Source organism: Culex quinquefasciatus, chromosome 1, assembly GCF_015732765.1.
Source record: "Culex quinquefasciatus strain JHB chromosome 1, VPISU_Cqui_1.0_pri_paternal, whole genome shotgun sequence".
Taxonomy (NCBI): Eukaryota; Metazoa; Arthropoda; class Insecta; order Diptera; family Culicidae; genus Culex; species Culex quinquefasciatus.
Window position 1 is genome coordinate 89,766,111 of NC_051861.1, and position 18,205 is coordinate 89,784,315.

General features: G+C 35.9%; 1 protein-coding gene and 1 long non-coding RNA gene across 3 annotated transcripts in view; one reads left to right on the forward strand and one right to left on the reverse strand.

Annotated features, from left to right (window-relative positions):
• The window catches only part of LOC6039205 (phospholipase A1 3), a 56,263-nt gene extending 38,414 nt beyond the window's left edge, over positions 1 to 17,849 (forward strand). The window contains exons 5-8 of the mRNA XM_038249067.1: positions 16,259 to 16,403; positions 16,474 to 17,081; positions 17,144 to 17,300; positions 17,740 to 17,849. Of these exons, the coding sequence (XP_038104995.1) occupies positions 16,259 to 16,403; positions 16,474 to 17,081; positions 17,144 to 17,300; positions 17,740 to 17,821 (992 nt within the window). The 3' untranslated portion in view covers positions 17,822 to 17,849. The remainder of the gene's footprint in view (positions 1 to 16,258; positions 16,404 to 16,473; positions 17,082 to 17,143; positions 17,301 to 17,739) is intronic.
• On the reverse strand, positions 9,419 to 10,133 carry LOC119765350. 2 transcript variants are annotated; one of them, XR_005276661.1, is made up of 3 exons: positions 9,812 to 10,133; positions 9,684 to 9,749; positions 9,419 to 9,620 (listed from the first exon to the last, which is right to left on the reverse strand). It is a non-coding gene; the product is annotated as an uncharacterized LOC119765350 (long non-coding RNA). The 2 variants fall into 2 exon arrangements; XR_005276660.1 differs by having other exon boundaries at positions 9,684 to 10,133.
• Positions 17,850 to 18,205: the final 356 nt, after the last annotated feature.

The following is an 18,205-nucleotide window of genomic DNA, read 5'->3' on the forward strand; positions in this document are numbered from 1 at the left end:
ATATTTTCAAATTTGAACACAATTTCATGTTGAAAGTGGAAAATGTGTTTGATATGTTAAAATTGGTTAAAATAGTATCCCTTGGCATTTATTTTTTAGGTAAATTTTATTCAAATTTATTCAAGCAACATATTATCATTTCAAATGATTTAACTGAATTTTCAATTATTAAATAATAAGTAAATAAACTCCGTTTAAGAAAATAATCATTTTTGTTTGTTTGTTTGTTTATTTCTCAAAAGGTAAATATTGCCCAAACTACTTCTGTCGTTATCGTTATCGTTATTTCGATTATTCTATTGGCGATTAGATTATGGACGATAACTCATCTTTAAAATCTTTCTAAAATCGATTCATTCAACAATATCATTTTACAAAATACAGCATTTTTCACAAAATACAGTTTAGTTTTTCGAAAATACTCAATTTTTCAAAATTTGCATTATGGGTATCAAACGAAGCAAAATTTGGTTTTCTTTGACACATTATGAGAGTTGTTTTTGGAAAATACTAAAATTTTCACAAAATACCGTATTTTTTGTGAAGGACTCAAATTTTCATAATTTGTAATATGGGTACCAAGCGAAGCGAAATTGTGTATGCTTTTTAACTTAATAAGAGTTTAATTTTGGAAAATGCTATAATTTTCACAAATTACCGTATTTTTCGAAAATACTTAAATTTTCAAAATATGCAATATGGATATCAAACGAAGTTAAATTTGGTATGATTTTTTCACTTTATTTGATTTTTTTTTGAAGAAAATACTAAAATTTACACAAATTATCGTATTTTTTCGAAAATACTTAAATTTTAAACATATGGGCATCAAACGAAGCGTTATTTAGAGTTTTTTTTTAGAAAATACTAAAATTTTCACAAAATATCTTAATTTCTCGAAAGTACTCAAATTGTAATTATTAGCGAAATTTTGTATGCTGTTTCACTTTTCACCTTTTCACGTATTTTTCGAAAATTATATTTTTTTCAGTTTGCAGTATGGGTACTAAACGACGAAAATTTGTGTTTGATATTTTTTTTTTGAAAAGGTTCAATAAACCAAATTTTCAGTTTCTGCTTTTTGGGTGTTCTTGAAACTGCCTTGAGTCAGGGGCATTAAAAAACACCCAAAAAGCAAAAACTGAAAATATGGTTGATTGGATCTCTACAAAAAAAGAAACTCTTGATGTGAAACATACACAATTTGAATTTATGTTCGAAACATGCAAAATTCCGCTTCGTTAGTAGCATGTTTTGAAAATAAAAAAAAAACGGTAATTTGTGAACATTTTAGTATTTTCAAAAAAAAATCTAATAAATTGAAAAAGCATTTGAATTTTTACATCGTTTGATACCAATATTGCAAATTTTAAATATTTGAGTATTTTTGAAAAAAGTACGGTATTTTGTGAAAATTTTAGTATTTGAGCAATTCTCTACGAAATCGGTCTTTTTTCTTCAATTTTAATTTTTGTATTTTTTAATCCGGCTGAAACTTTTTTGGTGCCTTCGGTATGCCCAAAGAAGCCATTTTGCATCATTAGTTTGTCCATATAATTTTCCATACAAATTTGGCAGCTGTCCATACAAAAATGATATGTGAAAATTCTAAAATCTGTATCTTTTGAATTTTTGATCGATTTGGTGTCTTCGGCAAAGTTGTAGGTATGGATATGGACTACACTGGAAAAATGACACGGTAAAAAATTTGGTGATTTTTTATTTAACTTTTATCACTAAAACTTGATTGGCAAAAAAACACTATTTTTTTTTTAATTTTTGATATGTTTTAGAGGACATAAAATGCCAACTTTCATTTCCAGGTTGTGCAAAAATCATTGAGCGAGTTATGAATTTTGAATCAATACTGATTTTTCAAAAAATCGAAATATTGGTCGCAAAAATTTTTCAACTTCATTTTTCGATGTAAAATCAAATTTGCAATCAAAAAGTACTTTAATGAAATTTTGATAAAGTGCACCGTTTTCATGTTAAATCCATTTTCCGGTGACTTTTTTCAAAATAGTCGCAGTTTTTCATTTTTTAAAATTAGTGCACATGTTTGCCCACTTTTCAAAAAAATATTTTTGAAAAGCTGAGAAAATTCTCTATATTTTGCTTTTACGGACTTAGTTGATACGACCTTTAGTTGCTGAGATATTGCAATGCAAAGGTTTAAAAACAGGAAAATTCATGTTTTCTAAGTCTAACCCAAACAGCCCACCATTTTTCAATGTCGATATCTCAGCAACTAATGGTCCGATTTTCAATGTTAAAATATGAAACATTTGTGAAATTTTCTGATCTTTTCGAATACAATATTTTCAAAATTTTCAAATCAAGACTAACATTTTAAAAGGGCGTAATATTGAATGTTTGGCCCTTTTGAAATGTTAGTCTTGATTTGAAAATTTTGAAAATATTGTTTTCAAAAAGATCGGAAAATTTTACAAATGTTTCATATTTTAACATTGAAAATCGGACCATTAGTTGCTGAGATATCGACAGTAAAAAATTGTGGGCTGTTTGGATGAGACTTAGAAAACATCAATTTTCCTGGTTTTAAACCTTTGCATTGCAATATCTCAGCAACTAAAGGTCGTATCAACAAACTCCGGAGAAGCGAAATATAGAGAATTTTCTCAGCTTTTCAAAAATATTTTTTTCAAAAGTGGGCAAACATGTGCACTAATTTTAAAAAATGAAAAACTGCGACTATTTTCAAAAAAGTCACCTAAAAATGGATTTAACATGAAAACGGTGCACTTTATCAAAATTTCAGTAAAGTACTTTTTGATTGCAAATTTGATTTTACATCGAAAAATGAAGTTGAAAAATTTTTGCGACCAATATTTCGATTTTTTGAAAAAATCTGTATTGATTCAAAAATTCATAACTCGCTCAATGATTTTTTGCACAACCTGGAAATTTCTGAAAAGTTGGCATTTTATGTCGTCTAAAACATATCAAAAAATTAAAAAAATTAAAAATAGTGTTTTTTTGCAAATCAAGTTTTAGTGATAAAAAGTTAAATAAAAAAATCACCAAATTTTTTTTACCGTGTATCATTTTTTTCCAGTGTAGTCCTTATCCATAGCTACAACTTTGCCCAAGACACCAAATCGATCAAAAAATTCCTTCAAAAGATACAGATTTTAGAATTTTCATACACCATTTTTGTATGGACAGCTGCCAAATTTGTATGGAAAATTATATGGACAAACTAATGATGCAAAATGGCTTCTTTGGGCATACCGAAGGCACCAAAAAAGTTTCAGCCGGATTAAAAAATACAAAAAAAATCGAATGACCGAAATCCTAGAGAACTGCTCATTTTACAAAAATTCTTTGATAAAGTGAAAAACATTCAAAATTTTACATTGTTTGCTATTCATATCGCAAATTATAAAAATTTGAGTATTTTTTAAACTATACGGTATTTTGTGAACAATTTTGAGTACATACAAGAAATTTACTAGATTTTCAAAAAAATATATTCTTAGTGAAAGCTGAAAGCATTGATTATTAAACATGATATGGCTGAATTAATCGATTTTAGAAAGATTTAAAAAATGTGTTATTGTCTATTATCGGCGATATAATTATCGAAATAACGATAACAATAACGATAGATTACATTAAATCTAGGTCACCCCAGTGTACGGCACCTACTCGTGGATTGTAAACTTAATTTTATCATACCATTTTGTTTTGTTATATTTGTATGTGTTTTTTTGACTATGATTGGATATATACAATTCGTCCATTAAAGATCAGATTGCTCAAAGTTTGGCAACTTTTGTCGACCAAACAGAGTAAATTTGAATTAGTCGATGGGAAAAATTTATTTAAAAAAATATTTTCTTGGGGACCACTATCCTAAAATACAAAATTTCACGGAGCTTGATAAATACTTAAATAACCTTAAATTTGTTATTTAAGCATTAGGCATTGATTTCCAAAAAATATTGAATTTCATAGAATTTTGCGGTAATTGTGAAATTTCACGAACTTCACGCTGTCCGCGTGAACACTGAACCTGCTCATAACTATTTACAATTTTTACCAAAATAAAATATTGATCATGAAATGTTTTTCGAATTTTTAAAATTGGTTTCAAAAACTCAAAAAATCCATAAATGAAAAAAATACTAACGCACTGTTTTCATTATGCACTTTAACCAGTATGAAAACAGGAGTGTCATGGAGTAAGTCTTTTAAAGTCTTTTTGTGTGATGATTTTCTTTTGATGATATTTTTTCATTTCATTTTATTATGTTGCTTAACAATTACATTGGTGCAGTTGTTATCCTGAGCTGAGTTATGGACTACCTTTCAACAGCTGATTTATTCAAAATGGGGAGAGAGTTTACTGGTACTAAGGAGAACGAATTAGACAGAGAAGGAAAAAAATTGCAAAAATAACCTTCGAAAAATGATATTTTTTCAAATTAATTATATTTTTCAGTGTGTAAATAAAGTTCATAAATCAAATGGCAACTTTTTAAAATTTTATTTTTCGATTTCAACAGTATCAAGCGTCACTCCCAAACTCCCAAACAGCAACCGGACGGACCACAACTCACTATTCATCGCGGCTGGGGTTCCACGGATGGTCGTTTGGTCCTCTTGAGCTTCTTTTTGCCAGCTGGAGCTGGAGCTTTTTTTTGTTGTTGCTTCTACTGGCTGAAATCAGCAAATTCCATTCATCCACCAGCAGCAAACAGCAGCAATGTTCTTCCACTTGTAAATGAATGGCGAGTCCATTTGCACAATGAACTCATTTTTTCGCAGCTGCACAGTTGTTGATGTTTTGTTGTTTTTTTTTTTGCGTACAGTGTACTATAAACACTGGGTCACAAAAAAAACACATTTTTTTTGTTAAAACGACGATTTTGTAATTTTAAAAATTAAATATTAAATGAAGTATTTTTTTTGAAAACTTCAACTGAGTGTACATTTGCCCCGCGAAAAGTTTCGTTGAAAGCTCGCGAAAGAGAGTTATTGGTTCGAATGGGAAGCTGCTGCTGCATTGGCAATTTCGAGAGGGTTTCATGGAGTGAAAGCAACAGCAGCAGCATCAGCATCGAGTGATTTGTATGAATGCAAAACTTCAAACTTTGATCGAGTAGTTTGGGATTGGTGTATTGGGGGTGCTACCTAGGACTGAAAGGCGGTTATTGACTGGTCACGCGGAAGAAAAAACTTGGATGGGAACTTATTTTTTTCGAGCACCACCGAATGGTCGAATAGATCGGTAATTAGGATGTGCAGCATGCTGGTTTTTATTGGGTGGGAAGAGGGTTGTTGAAAATTGTTGGTGGATGAATATTGATGAATGCAGCTATTGAAGATTTGTTGAGGAATGATTTTCAATTTGATAAGCAGACTTTTTGCGAAGGAGTCTCGGTATTAAAAAAAAACATAACTTCTACACTCTTTCGGAAACCTGTAGATAGCAATCCATTGTTATGCTGTTATTTTGAACTGTAAAATCAAATTTCCAATTTATTTTACGATCTAAATCGCCGCTCATTGTTGGTTTGGCACAAGTAATTTCAAAAAAATCGACCAACAACCAGCCAACCCCTTTCCAAAAGTTCTTTCCGTCAAACCGCAACTATTTAAAAAGGAAAAATATTCAAAGTCATGTCAAAGTCACTCTCTTCCGAGCTTGCGACCAAAAACCCATTTCCCTACATCTTTTTTCATCAACTGCTTTATTTCCTTTCACCACAGATAGACAGCTTGTAATAACGAATTAGGGGGCAATTGCCACCACTAGTTCATTAATTAAAAATTAAATAAAAACCAGAACTTGAGACTCTTGGAGATGCGAGAGAGATGTAAAGATCTGCAACTGCTCACATTTGACGTGGGGAAGGAGAATTGTACCTACCCTTTCACAATCCTGGTTCGATTCAGCTAATCGCACTGTCCTGGCAAAAAGAATCACAAAAGATCGTCGCTTTGGGTTATGGAAAAAGTCATGTTTATTGCATTTAACTGTCCTAATTTATTGTTTTTCGTCGTTTTAAAACTAACCTAACCATGTGTGTGTGTTCGTGTGTTCTAGTGTATCCCGCGGTGGTCGAGTCAAGTCGGAGGATCTTCCTCCGGCCAGGCCTGGCGCAGCAACGGTTTTGGTGTCTTTGGTTTTGTGTCTTTGTCTTTGGTAGAAAAAACCTGTACGTTTAAGTTTTGGTTTAGTACTTGTGCTTTGTGTAACTGTGGAAACAATGAACTCACCGGATGGCCTCCGCCATTGCGCTCTAACAGATTCTCGGGTTGGCGCGCTCTGCCAACTTGGAGGTTCTGTGAAGGGAGTTCATTTCTAATCACTTTTTCTAGCTTTAACGTTTTGTTTTAATATTTACCACAATCTTGTTACCTCCTTGCACCACCAACCAAACGACCACTTTTAGCGAAGAGCGCGGTCCTTGACGGTTAGTTTGATGGTGCGGGTTGGGACCAACTCCCTGACACTACAATTAACAATTAAGACACTAATTAGACACGACTCAAAAATACAAGAACTAAATTTACCATTTCGCCGGTTACATGAATGCTGGGTACAAATAACAGATATTCACAGCACTTTAAATTACAAAACGTTCACAATTTCTTCGTTTGACCAGAGTATGTATAACGGACTCTGGTCGGTAGCGGCAAATGAGGACGATTCAAAATGACGAAGTCCCTTTTATTAATTTTAAGTCTTTGTTCTTGCGTATTTCGAAAATTGCTCAAAGAGATGTGAGTCGTGCTAACCGTTTTAGGAATAGGGATACCATGTTTTGTATGTTGTTTAAGTGTAATGGTTGATTACAATATCCTAACTTGTCCCTACGGTTCAGTTTGACAGGATGATGCGAAGCATTGTGACCAGAGATTGTACTACGTACAAGCGATAGGTTACAATTCCCACCACCAGGGAAAATGTGAGTTTTGCAGAAACTCCACATTTTTCAATCATCAGTAGAATCCCTAGTTCTGGTAAATTATTTAGTTTTATTGATTAGTGGGCGCATCTGTCAAAAATTCAAAGAACAACACGAAATAAATAACACAAAAATAAATAATAAATAAAATCTGTAAAGTGTATATGAAAAATTGTAAATAAAAATCTGAATAAATAAAAATTTCAAAAGTCAGCTTGTCAGAATTGTTAGAATTGGTCAGAAATTAATGTTGTCAATTATCACAGAATTATCACAGGGAAATTAATCATTGGCTTAAATTTAGCCATTTATTTGTCACCCTTTAAATTATCAATGAGTCAGAAGTGTTTGATTTACAAACGATACACTCAGTTGATAAACAAAAGAAGGGTAAACAAACAAAAATAATCACAAGTAATCTCATTACAACCTCAATTGATTTCAAAAATGCTAGATTTCCAGCTTACTATCAATGAAGTCCAAAATTGAGAAGTACTCGTTATAAAATTTAAATTTTTACAAAGCAGTAGTATTTTTTAGCAGAAAACCTCTGTGTACCGTCGTACTAGAGCAAAAGTTGCAAAAAAATTGACTACTTAATTTTTGTTAAAAAAAAAATCATTATTGACCGGTCAGAATTTTTTTTTAAATATTCAAATTATTCTAAGTCCTAAGAATGACAGGAGCATCTTTCGCAGATTCCTAGCGGAGGTGCTGTCAATCTCCGGAAGGGCTCTAATTAGGGGAATATTCAACAATTGACAAACTTTCCAATTCTACATTTCACAAACACTCATTATTTAATTCATTCACACTGTCTCATTCACTACATTCCATCCGATTCTCCACGCGGGGGAGGGCACGGTTGACCAGGAATTTTATTCGCGGATTTATCACTATTCCGTCTGATTCGTCTAGTTCAACGGGTACAGCTGGTCAGGAATTATAAAAATTATCACTTTATTTTACACTTAACATTTATTTTACTGTTCACTCACATTTTTAATTTTTTTTAACGTCACTATTAATTCCATCTGATTCTCCCAGCGAAGGAGGGAACAGTTGGCCAGGAATGATCGCGATTTGAAAAGAAATTTCATCCGATTCGTCTGGTTCGACGGGTACGGTTGGCCAGAAATTCTTCACAAAAAACTAAAAATGATTAAAAACAATAAACACTAAATACCATTAAAAAAAAATAAACATTTAAAACAAAAAGAAAAAAGAAAATCGGAATTTTCACTCCCCTACACAAAAAGAAAAAAAAAATAATTATTTTTTTTTTATTAATCCTTAGAACCACCCTTAGTCATTTTTTTGTCATCTCATATACACAAACAGAGTCCAAAATAGACTAGAAGTACATAAGACAACACAAAGGCTATTGTTCTACATCGTCAGCTCTGATAAACAAAGAGCGACGAAAAAGCAAGGGGAATTGAAAATTGAATCGGTTTGTTGTGCAATAAATTACATTACGTTTAAAAAAAGTTTTCAAAGTGCACAAAAACTTACCAAATAGAGATATAAAAGAGAATTAATCGACCAACAATAATCCGGTGGGGTTTACTTCCACGTTGTTGGCAAATAATTTCTTTCTTAGTTTATTCATTTATTTCCACAAATTCTTCTTTTTATATCACAGATCTTTTTTTTATAAACTAATTATCACAAGTTTTCACAATCCTTTTTTTTGCTTTTTTTTTTGTTTAACTATTGCACTGTTTTTTTTTGTTTGATTTTCTTATTATTTTCATTATTTGTTTTCCGAACGACCGGTCTTTTATTAACTTTTTTTTTCAAATTAGAGCATTGTTGCTCTCGCGACAACCGAATCTCGACTGATCGTCGGAGACACAAAGTTCGGCGATCGCGAAGTTTTTATTGTTCTGTCTCTTTTGTTCCTTATTAAATTCTACCGGTCTCTTTTTGGCTGCAGAGCCCGAGAACAGCTGGGCCGATCCGGTTTTCAAACCTATTGTGTGCCGTTCCCAGACCGATCGATCGGGACTGGAGGCAATAAAGATAGACAAAGACAATGTTGATATTTAAATTGATTTTGAAGTAGTATGTGTGAAGCGAACGATGTACAAACAGAAAAGCAGAAAAAACAGAACTCAATGAACAGAAATAACATTTAATCATTGAACATCTTAACTGCACACACAAAAATGAAGTTTTTGACCAAAATTTCTGCCAAACAGATTGAAAAGCTTACTTAATTTACGTTGGGCGCCATTTGTAATAACGAATTAGGGGGCAATTGCCACCACTAGTTCATTAATTAAAAATTAAATAAAAACCAGAACTTGAGACTCTTGGAGATGCGAGAGAGATGTAAAGATCTGCAACTGCTCACATTTGACGTGGGGAAGGAGAATTGTACCTACCCTTTCACAATCCTGGTTCGATTCAGCTAATCGCACTGTCCTGGCAAAAAGAATCACAAAAGATCGTCGCTTTGGGTTATGGAAAAGTCATGTTTATTGCATTTAACTGTCCTAATTTATTGTTTTTCGTCGTTTTAAAACTAACCTAACCATGTGTGTGTGTGTTCGTGTGTTCTAGTGTATCCCGCGGTGGTCGAGTCAAGTCGGAGGATCTTCCTCCGGCCAGGCCTGGCGCAGCAACGGTTTTGGTGTCTTTGGTTTTGTGTCTTTGTCTTTGGTAGAAAAAAACCTGTACGTTTAAGTTTTGGTTTAGTACTTGTGCTTTGTGTAACTGTGGAAACAATGAACTCACCGGATGGCCTCCGCCATTGCGCTCTAACAGATTCTCGGGTTGGCGCGCTCTGCCAACTTGGAGGTTCTGTGAAGGGAGTTCATTTCTAATCACTTTTTCTAGCTTTAACGTTTTGTTTTAATATTTACCACAATCTTGTTACCTCCTTGCACCACCAACCAAACGACCACTTTTAGCGAAGAGCGCGGTCCTTGACGGTTAGTTTGGATGGTGCGGGTTGGGACCAACTCCCTGACACTACAATTAACAATTAAGACACTAATTAGACACGACTCAAAAATACAAGAACTAAATTTACCATTTCGCCGGTTACATGAATGCTGGGTACAAATAACAGATATTCACAGCACTTTAAATTACAAAACGTTCACAATTTCTTCGTTTGACCAGAGTATGTATAACGGACTCTGGTCGGTAGCGGCAAATGAGGACGATTCAAAATGACGAAGTCCCTTTATTAATTTTAAGTCTTTGTTCTTGCGTATTTCGAAAATTGCTCAAAGAGATGTGAGTCGTGCTAACCGTTTTAGGAATAGGGATACCATGTTTTGTATGTTGTTTAAGTGTAATGGTTGATTACAATATCCTAACTTGTCCCTACGGTTCAGTTTGACAGGATGATGCGAAGCATTGTGACCAGAGATTGTACTACGTACAAGCGATAGGTTACAAGCTTTCCAACTCTTCTCAGTGTAAAACCGCATTTTCCATTTTTCCAGCTGAGCTGGAAGTGCAGGCAGAAGCTCAAGTCTCCAAGTGGTGCGGAAGGGAAGCATATTTTTGGAACCCGTTTCTTTTTTTGTTCATCATCTTATTCAGGCCCTGTGGGAAGCGAAGATCTAGAAAATGGGAAAAATGTTCTACTAGTTCTTGTTAAATTCTTCCACCCGACCGCATCTTGGATGGGTTCCCGTGATGCCTCCCTCGGGGAGATGGGCGGACAGAACAGCCAGCCGTCATCCATCAAGTCCAACGCGACCAACGGAGAGAGATGTTTGACGAGAAATGGAATGAATATCTTATTTCTTTTGGTTCGCAATTCACACGCGTCCGCGCCTTAATGATCTGGCAACTGCAGACAGCCAGTGCTGCCAACCACTGACTGGTGACAGGTTGACAAACTCATAAAAAAGTGACGGGCCGAGTCTTACACTGTGCAATCGAAACGAGATCTGCTGCAAATGGGAAGCTATTCCGCGATTGCATATCGCCCGAGTGGTAGACTAGCTGCATGACAGCAAAGAGTGAAGCGCGATGCGATTGATGGATGATGCGCCTGCATGTAGGCTTTAGAAAGGTAGATGGTACCTTTGATGGAACGTGCTGTCAATTTTGAAAAGTTGGAAGTTGGATAGAAGTTTATGCCAAATAAAGACACAAGGAAAATTTCAGTTGAAAATAAAATCTTAAGATGTTGCCGAGCTAGCAAGCTAGCTGTCTTTTTGTCTTTTTGTCTTTTTGTCTTTTTGTCTTTTTGTCTTTTTGTCTTTTTGTCTTTTTGTCTTTTTGTCTTTTTGTCTTTTTGTCTTTTTGTCTTTTTGTCTTTTTGTCTTTTTGTCTTTTTGTCTTTTTGTCTTTTTGTCTTTTTGTCTTTTTGTCTTTTTGTCTTTTTGTCTTTTTGTCTTTTTGTCTTTTTGTCTTTTTGTCTTTTTGTCTTTTTGTCTTTTTGTCTTTTTGTCTTTTTGTCTTTTTGTCTTTTTGTCTTTTTGTCTTTTTGTCTTTTTGTCTTTTTGTCTTTTTGTCTTTTTGTCTTTTTGTCTTTTTGTCTTTTTGTCTTTTTGTCTTTTTGTCTTTTTGTCTTTTTGTCTTTTTGTCTTTTTGTCTTTTTGTCTTTTTGTCTTTTTGTCTTTTGTCTTTTTGTCTTTTTGTCTTTTTGTCTTTTGTCTTTTTGTCTTTTTGTCTTTTTGTCTTTTTGTCTTTTTGTCTTTTTGTCTTTTTGTCTTTTTGTCTTTTTGTCTTTTTGTCTTTTTGTCTTTTTGTCTTTTTGTCTTTTTGTCTTTTTGTCTTTTTGTCTTTTTGTCTTTTTGTCTTTTTGTCTTTTTGTTTTTTGTCTTTTTGTCTTTTTGTCTTTTTGTCTTTTTGTCTTTTTGTCTTTTTGTCTTTTTGTCTTTTTGTCTTTTTGTCTTTTTGTCTTTTTGTCTTTTTGTCTTTTTGTCTTTTTGTCATTTTGTCTTTTTGTCTTTTTGTCTTTTTGTCTTTTTGTCTTTTGTCTTTTTGTCTTTTTGTCTTTTTGTCTTTTTGTCTTTTTGTCTTTTTGTCTTTTTGTCTTTTTGTCTTTTTGTCTTTTTGTCTTTTTGTCTTTTTGTCTTTTTGTCTTTTTGTCTTTTTGTCTTTTTGTCTTTTTGTCTTTTTGTCTTTTTGTCTTTTTGTCTTTTTGTCTTTTTGTCTTTTTGTCTTTTTGTCTTTTTGTCTTTTTGTCTTTTTGTCTTTTTGTCTTTTTGTCTTTTTGTCTTTTTGTCTTTTTGTCTTTTTGTCTTTTTGTCTTTTTGTCTTTTTGTCTTTTTGTCTTTTTGTCTTTTTGTCTTTTGGTCTTTTTGTCTTTTTGTCTTTTTGCTATGTTTTTTTTCCTCAGATAAATTTAAAAAAATTGAAAAAAAAGTTGTTCGAAGGTCGCAAATTAGACTTTAACACAAAATTACAGAACGGAAAAGAACTGGTTTAGAATAATAATGTTTATGTTAAAACATAAACGAGTATTGTTAGCTATAAAATCAGAATGTGGTCAAATAAGGTTTAAATTATAGTACACAGTAAAAAAAATCATGGTAAAATTTCATCTAAAACGGAGTACATCTTTTATGTCAGAAAAAAGCTTTAATTTTACCTCTAATAATGTGTAAATTTACATCTGGCAGACGCTAGGAAAAAATATCTGTAATCCTAAAATAATATCAAACCGGCGATAGTTATATCTAGCTTACTAAGTCCGCGCCCCAACCCGCACGGCCAACTCGCCGCTGTGAAAACGGGACGATCAAAGCCAATGTAGCTCTATGTGCTCCGTACATTGTATACTGTATTTACTGCATAGACGATACATAGAGGTACATTGGCTTTGATCGTCCAGTTTTCACAGCGGCGAGTTGGCTGTGCGGGTTGGGGCGCGGACTTAGTAAGCTAGATATAACTATCGCCGGTTTGATATTTTTTTAGGATTACAGATATTTTTTCCTAGCGTCTGCCAGATGTAAATTTACACATTATTAGAGGTAAAATTAAAGCTTTTTTCTGACATAAAAGATGTACTCCGTTTTAGATGAAATTTTACCATGATTTTTTTTACTGTGTATAAATTGCTTTTGTTTCCTCCAAAAATAATTACAAGTGAACCAACAAAACAGAAATGCAATTTAGACACCATTTATGCAAGTCCAATTTTTCCTGGGAAAAAATTGTTTGATTTATCCCGAGCTTCCTGTGGATCCCCTTTTGCCATCCCCACCGATCTGCTTAATTGATTTCTATTGTCCCGAAAAAAAACCCCGACTAAACAAAGTGTCAATCGCTCCCATCCGGTTGAGCTGGACGTACGGGACATGGGCCAAAATCGTTTTGGCTTCAATTTTCATGAATCCTGGGATGACGCGACGGAACGATGATCCGAGGCTACGCCGACCGGAAACGGGGATTAATATTTGCTGGCAGAGTGACACGACTCGTTTGGTTTTTTTAATTTGGAGTTTAGGGTAGTCACAACGACCCAGAAGTTAGATTTGCTGCAATTTGGGCTGTAAAGTGTCAGTTTCATCCGGTGTAGGAGCTTTATATTCAATATATAGGCAAAACATATTTTGTGTAATTTTTATCAGCTAAAATGAGTTCTAATCCATAGACTTAACTAGCTTGTTCCACAATTCCCTTAAAAAAAGCAAACTAGAACTGGTTCGCACCTGAATCCATTTTTCAGGCCCCCCGTGTGTCTGGTTTGTGTTTGTGTTTGACCATTTTTCAGCTATAAATCATGAGTTTAATTTACACTCTATTTACATATCGTATTGTACCGTCAATTGGTTGATACAGGGAGTGGCTGGCTCGATGGCTGACTGGTGGCCGGTCAACGGGACTACGGGTTGAGCTGGGCTGGACCGAGGTCTGTTGAACGCTGAGGGAGTTGGGTGCATTCGTTTCATCAGTTTTTACTTTGAATGAAATTAGGGATGTACAAGGTTTAAAGTTATTTAAAATTGAATTGAAGTCTAGAAACGATATTCGAAGACAACGATATTCGAAACCAACTGATAATATCAAGTGATTAAGAAGCGAAAAAATCACCAGAAAACAGACGGGATTTAAAAAAACAACTGAGGGCAGGAATTTTTTTTCGAGGCCACCGGTCTGGACTGTATATTTAATTTTTTGTATGTTTTGTTATTGATAACTCCTAAAAGTTATCCAAACATCTATTGATCAGACACTATTTATAATAATGGTGGGCAAATTTCACGAATTAACGAAAAATCAGGGATCTGTTGACGACTGAGTCTGAGCGTTGAAGAACGCTGCAACAATACACAGAGAAGAGCTTCAAATGCTACTTTCGACTCGGTCACATGCTCTCAGGCAAAATTCGAGCTGAAGATTGGGCTACACAGTAAAAAAAAACATGGTAAAATTACATCTAAAAAGGGGTACATGTTTTATGTCAGAAAAAGCTTTAATTTTACCTCTAATAATGTGTAAATTTACATCTGGCAGACGCTAGGAAAAAATATCTGAAATCCTAAAAAATATCAAACCGGCGATAGTTATACAGTCGACTCTCTGGCTGTCGATCTTTTCGATATCAATATTGCTCCATCAATCGATGAATTCTTCAGTCCCTTCAATCTGCATACTCTAATTCTCTTCATTCCTCGATATTTTCTCTTGCTTGAAGGATCTCTTCCTCGACGGTCCCTTGGATTCTGTTTGCTTTAAAAATCTCTTCCGGTTGTCAATAATTTCACTTTCTCATGGCTTGCATAGACACGAAGCTTTGAAGCGGGCAAAAATGTCATACCCCCATATCGCAAAAAATGCATGAGGACAGTTTTCATGCAGATTCTGATATACTTTCATGCCGCCATGCATCACAATCATGCGACCACCGTTTGGGTGTATCTAAAATTACAAGCAGTTTAAAAAATGATCTGAATTTTCATAACCTCAAATAGTCGAGTCTGATCGCCACGAAAAAGCCGTGTAGAGGGATGCCTTTTTCCTCAAAGGCGGTGTCTATTTTTTTTTACTCATCACTTATTTTTATTATGATCTCTTAGGTGCTGCGATCACGTTAGGGGAGTTCCACACTGGACACTTTTGGGGGGTTGGAATCACTCTATAAATGAGAGGAAGGCATCAATCACCTAATGGTGGATTAAGTAACGTTTCTTTAGTTTGAACCCCGTTGGTTTGACAAAGTCAAACTAACAAGTGACGAACTGTCATTTTTTATAAAGGACACACACTTACTATCAAACCAATCGTTTGGTAGTGGGTGTCAAACTAAAAAGTGATCCCGTTTGTTTTACCACCCTTTGGTGTTTAACCATTGGGATTTGGGTGCATCAACTAAATAGATGTTTATTTGATCGATACCTACGGAAGAACACAATTTTCATTGTTCCAAAACATGTTTTTCAAGAAAAAGTTCACACATTTTAGAGCGCTCGAAATTCTCGAAAATCAAAAGTTTTTCTTATCTTTCGCAACTAGTTACACTAAGATTGATGCAAGGAATCATGAGAAATAAACGATTTTGTTCTTGCAACTGGCAAAAATGCACGTATCGGTCCGGTTTTCATTGCCATTAGGGGGAGAGGGGGTAATATGCAGAATTTTGTTAGATGTTCTAAAACAAATATGATTCTTCGCCATCCATGTGGGAAAACCCTTAAAATTGTATAAAAATAGCAAATTTCAATAACTTTCTTGATTAATACTAAACAATCATGCGGGGCAATATGACCACAACATCGGGGTAAGATACACTACCACAACGGGGCAAAATGCACCACAACAATGGGGCAAAATGCTCAGGGTAAAATCAGTTTTCAGCTTTTTACTGATTTTTGATTTTGCTGCCAATTTTATAATGCATTTTATTTTATTTAAAAAAAATGTTAAATTAGGAAAACATCCCATCTTCTAAAAAACCTATATTAAAAAGTGGCATCCCTTGTTCTCCGTCAGCGCTCATCCACTCCCTCCCCAGCTGCCCAATTCAATATCATTTCGATTTTCACCTATACCAAACACCATCATCCTGATCCGTGTCGACCAACGGTCACTTTTTGCACGCAAGAATGAAAAACCATGACGCGGGCTGGAAAATGGTGGAAAGAATCGGGCGCTCTTTGTATCATCCCACCCAGCAGCTGCAGACAGCCCGGTCCGGCGCCAGTTGCGGAGGCTGCTGCTGATTCACAGTTGAACAATATTTGAATGGGGATATTAATCCTCTTTCGCTTGTCCATCGACTCCCCTCATCCTTTCCACTTGGGCTGGGTTGGGTTGTGTCTGCTCGATTCCCCGTGTTATAACAGGATTAATCTCTCGTTCTCGTACTCTCGTTTATTCACCGGGGTTCTATTCAGCTGTGGCCTCCCAAGCGTTAGATCAGGATGAATTGCTCGCTAATAGACTGGGCATCGTGGTCGGCGCCCTCGGGAACACCTTCTCGCAGATCTTCTTTGGGCCGAACGAGCTGCGCTCCGAAGTGACCTTCTGGTGCGCGAACCCGTGAGTTGTGCTACTGAGCTTAAGCGGTTACAGTGTAATAAATTCTTTCAAACTTTGTCTGTCTCTTCAGAAACCACTACGACTACATGCAGGTGACCATCAACGACCAGGACGTGCACTACAAGTTGGACGTCTCGAAGCCACTGCTGTTCCTAACGCACGGCTGGACCGACAACGTCAATCGAACCTGGGTTAAGGACATCGTGGGGGACTACGTAACGTACATCGGGGGCAACATCTGCGCCGTCGACTGGAGTCGGCTGGCCCTGGTGGAGTACAACCTGGCCGCTCGGAACACGCCTAAGGTGGGCCGATATCTGGCAAAGTTTGTCAAGTTCCTGCTCAAACAGGGCTTCTCGATGGACCAGTTGACACTGGTGGGGCACAGTATGGGGGCGCACATTTCCGGTATCGCTGGAGCTGCGCTGGACGGGGCGGTGCCGATGATCGTGGGGCTGGATCCGGCGGGACCATCTTTTACGCGGCCGTTTTTGGTGTCAACGGACAGGAGGTTGGACAAGAGCGATGCGCTGTTTGTGCAGGCCGTTCACACGGATAAGAACATCATCGGGACGTCGACGAACGTTGGCCATCAGGACTTTTACACGAATAATGGGGCGAGTCCACAGCCGGGTTGTGAGTTCCCGCTGGTGAACAATGATACGACGAAGGCGTACCGTGAGTATAAGATTTTTTTTTGTAAAGTAGTTGGATTAATTTCAATGCTTTTTTTTCTTCAGTTCAGTTCATCTGCAGCCACTTTAAGGCGGTCGAGTACTTCCGGGCCTCGCTAAACCCGCAGCACATCTTCGAGGGCACCAACTGCCACTCGTACTTTTACTACCGGCGGGGCGAGTGCAGCAACAACACGCGGGCCGACTTTGGGCTGTACAACAAGTTTGTATCGATGCGTTAGTTTTAGAAAATTGAAATCCAGACTTTTCGATAAGCATGCTTGTTTTCGCCAATGGTTTTAACCTGTTTTAACTATTACTATTGAAAATAATGTTGCCTTGATTTGGGTCTGGAACGATACATTTTGCCAAAGTGTTGCATGATAAATCACGTTGCAGGTCCTTAAGAGGCAGTATTTGTGTTGCTAGTTTAGCAAGGCTTATTTTTTTAATGCAAGCTGAAAGATTAAAAATGTGGCAAGTTTATATAGTGTTGCAAAGACCCAACGACGATAGATTAAAAAAGATTAAATGTTTTTTTTTAGTTTGCATGCCACATAATTTTGCAACAATAAACATGAATGAATAAATTTATTAAATGCCTCGATTTTTATGCAGAGAACTAATTTTCATTTTCTTTACTTTGATTTTTTTCATTCCAGGCGATCAAACCTTGGAGCCCTCTACGTGACGATAGACAAAACTGTTTACCCTTTTGCGAAAACGATATCTCGAAGTACATGAATTTATTTATTTCTCTATTTATTAAAAACAAAACACACACGCTTCATAATTCTCCTAAAACCTTGAGAAATGCCTCCAGCAAATCCGAACCCCCCTTTCAAAAACGACGATTAGCTAAGCTCTCTCGGTAATCCTCCTCGAGGGCCGGCCGGTGTGAATCATTAGTCTTGGGCTCCGGGGCCCGCGATGATTTATTAATGGGGAAAATTACTTCCTGTTTTGTGGCCGGGAAGTGGCCTCCGCCGAGAGGACCGTTGGGCCTTTTGGGGGGTGGGTGGCCTCTCGGATGAGGAAAATTGGAACGGAAGTGTGTTATCATGGTCTATTATCGCGTGTCGGGGGGCTGAGCGCGTGTGATGTAAGTCGCTTCGCAAGCCTACATTA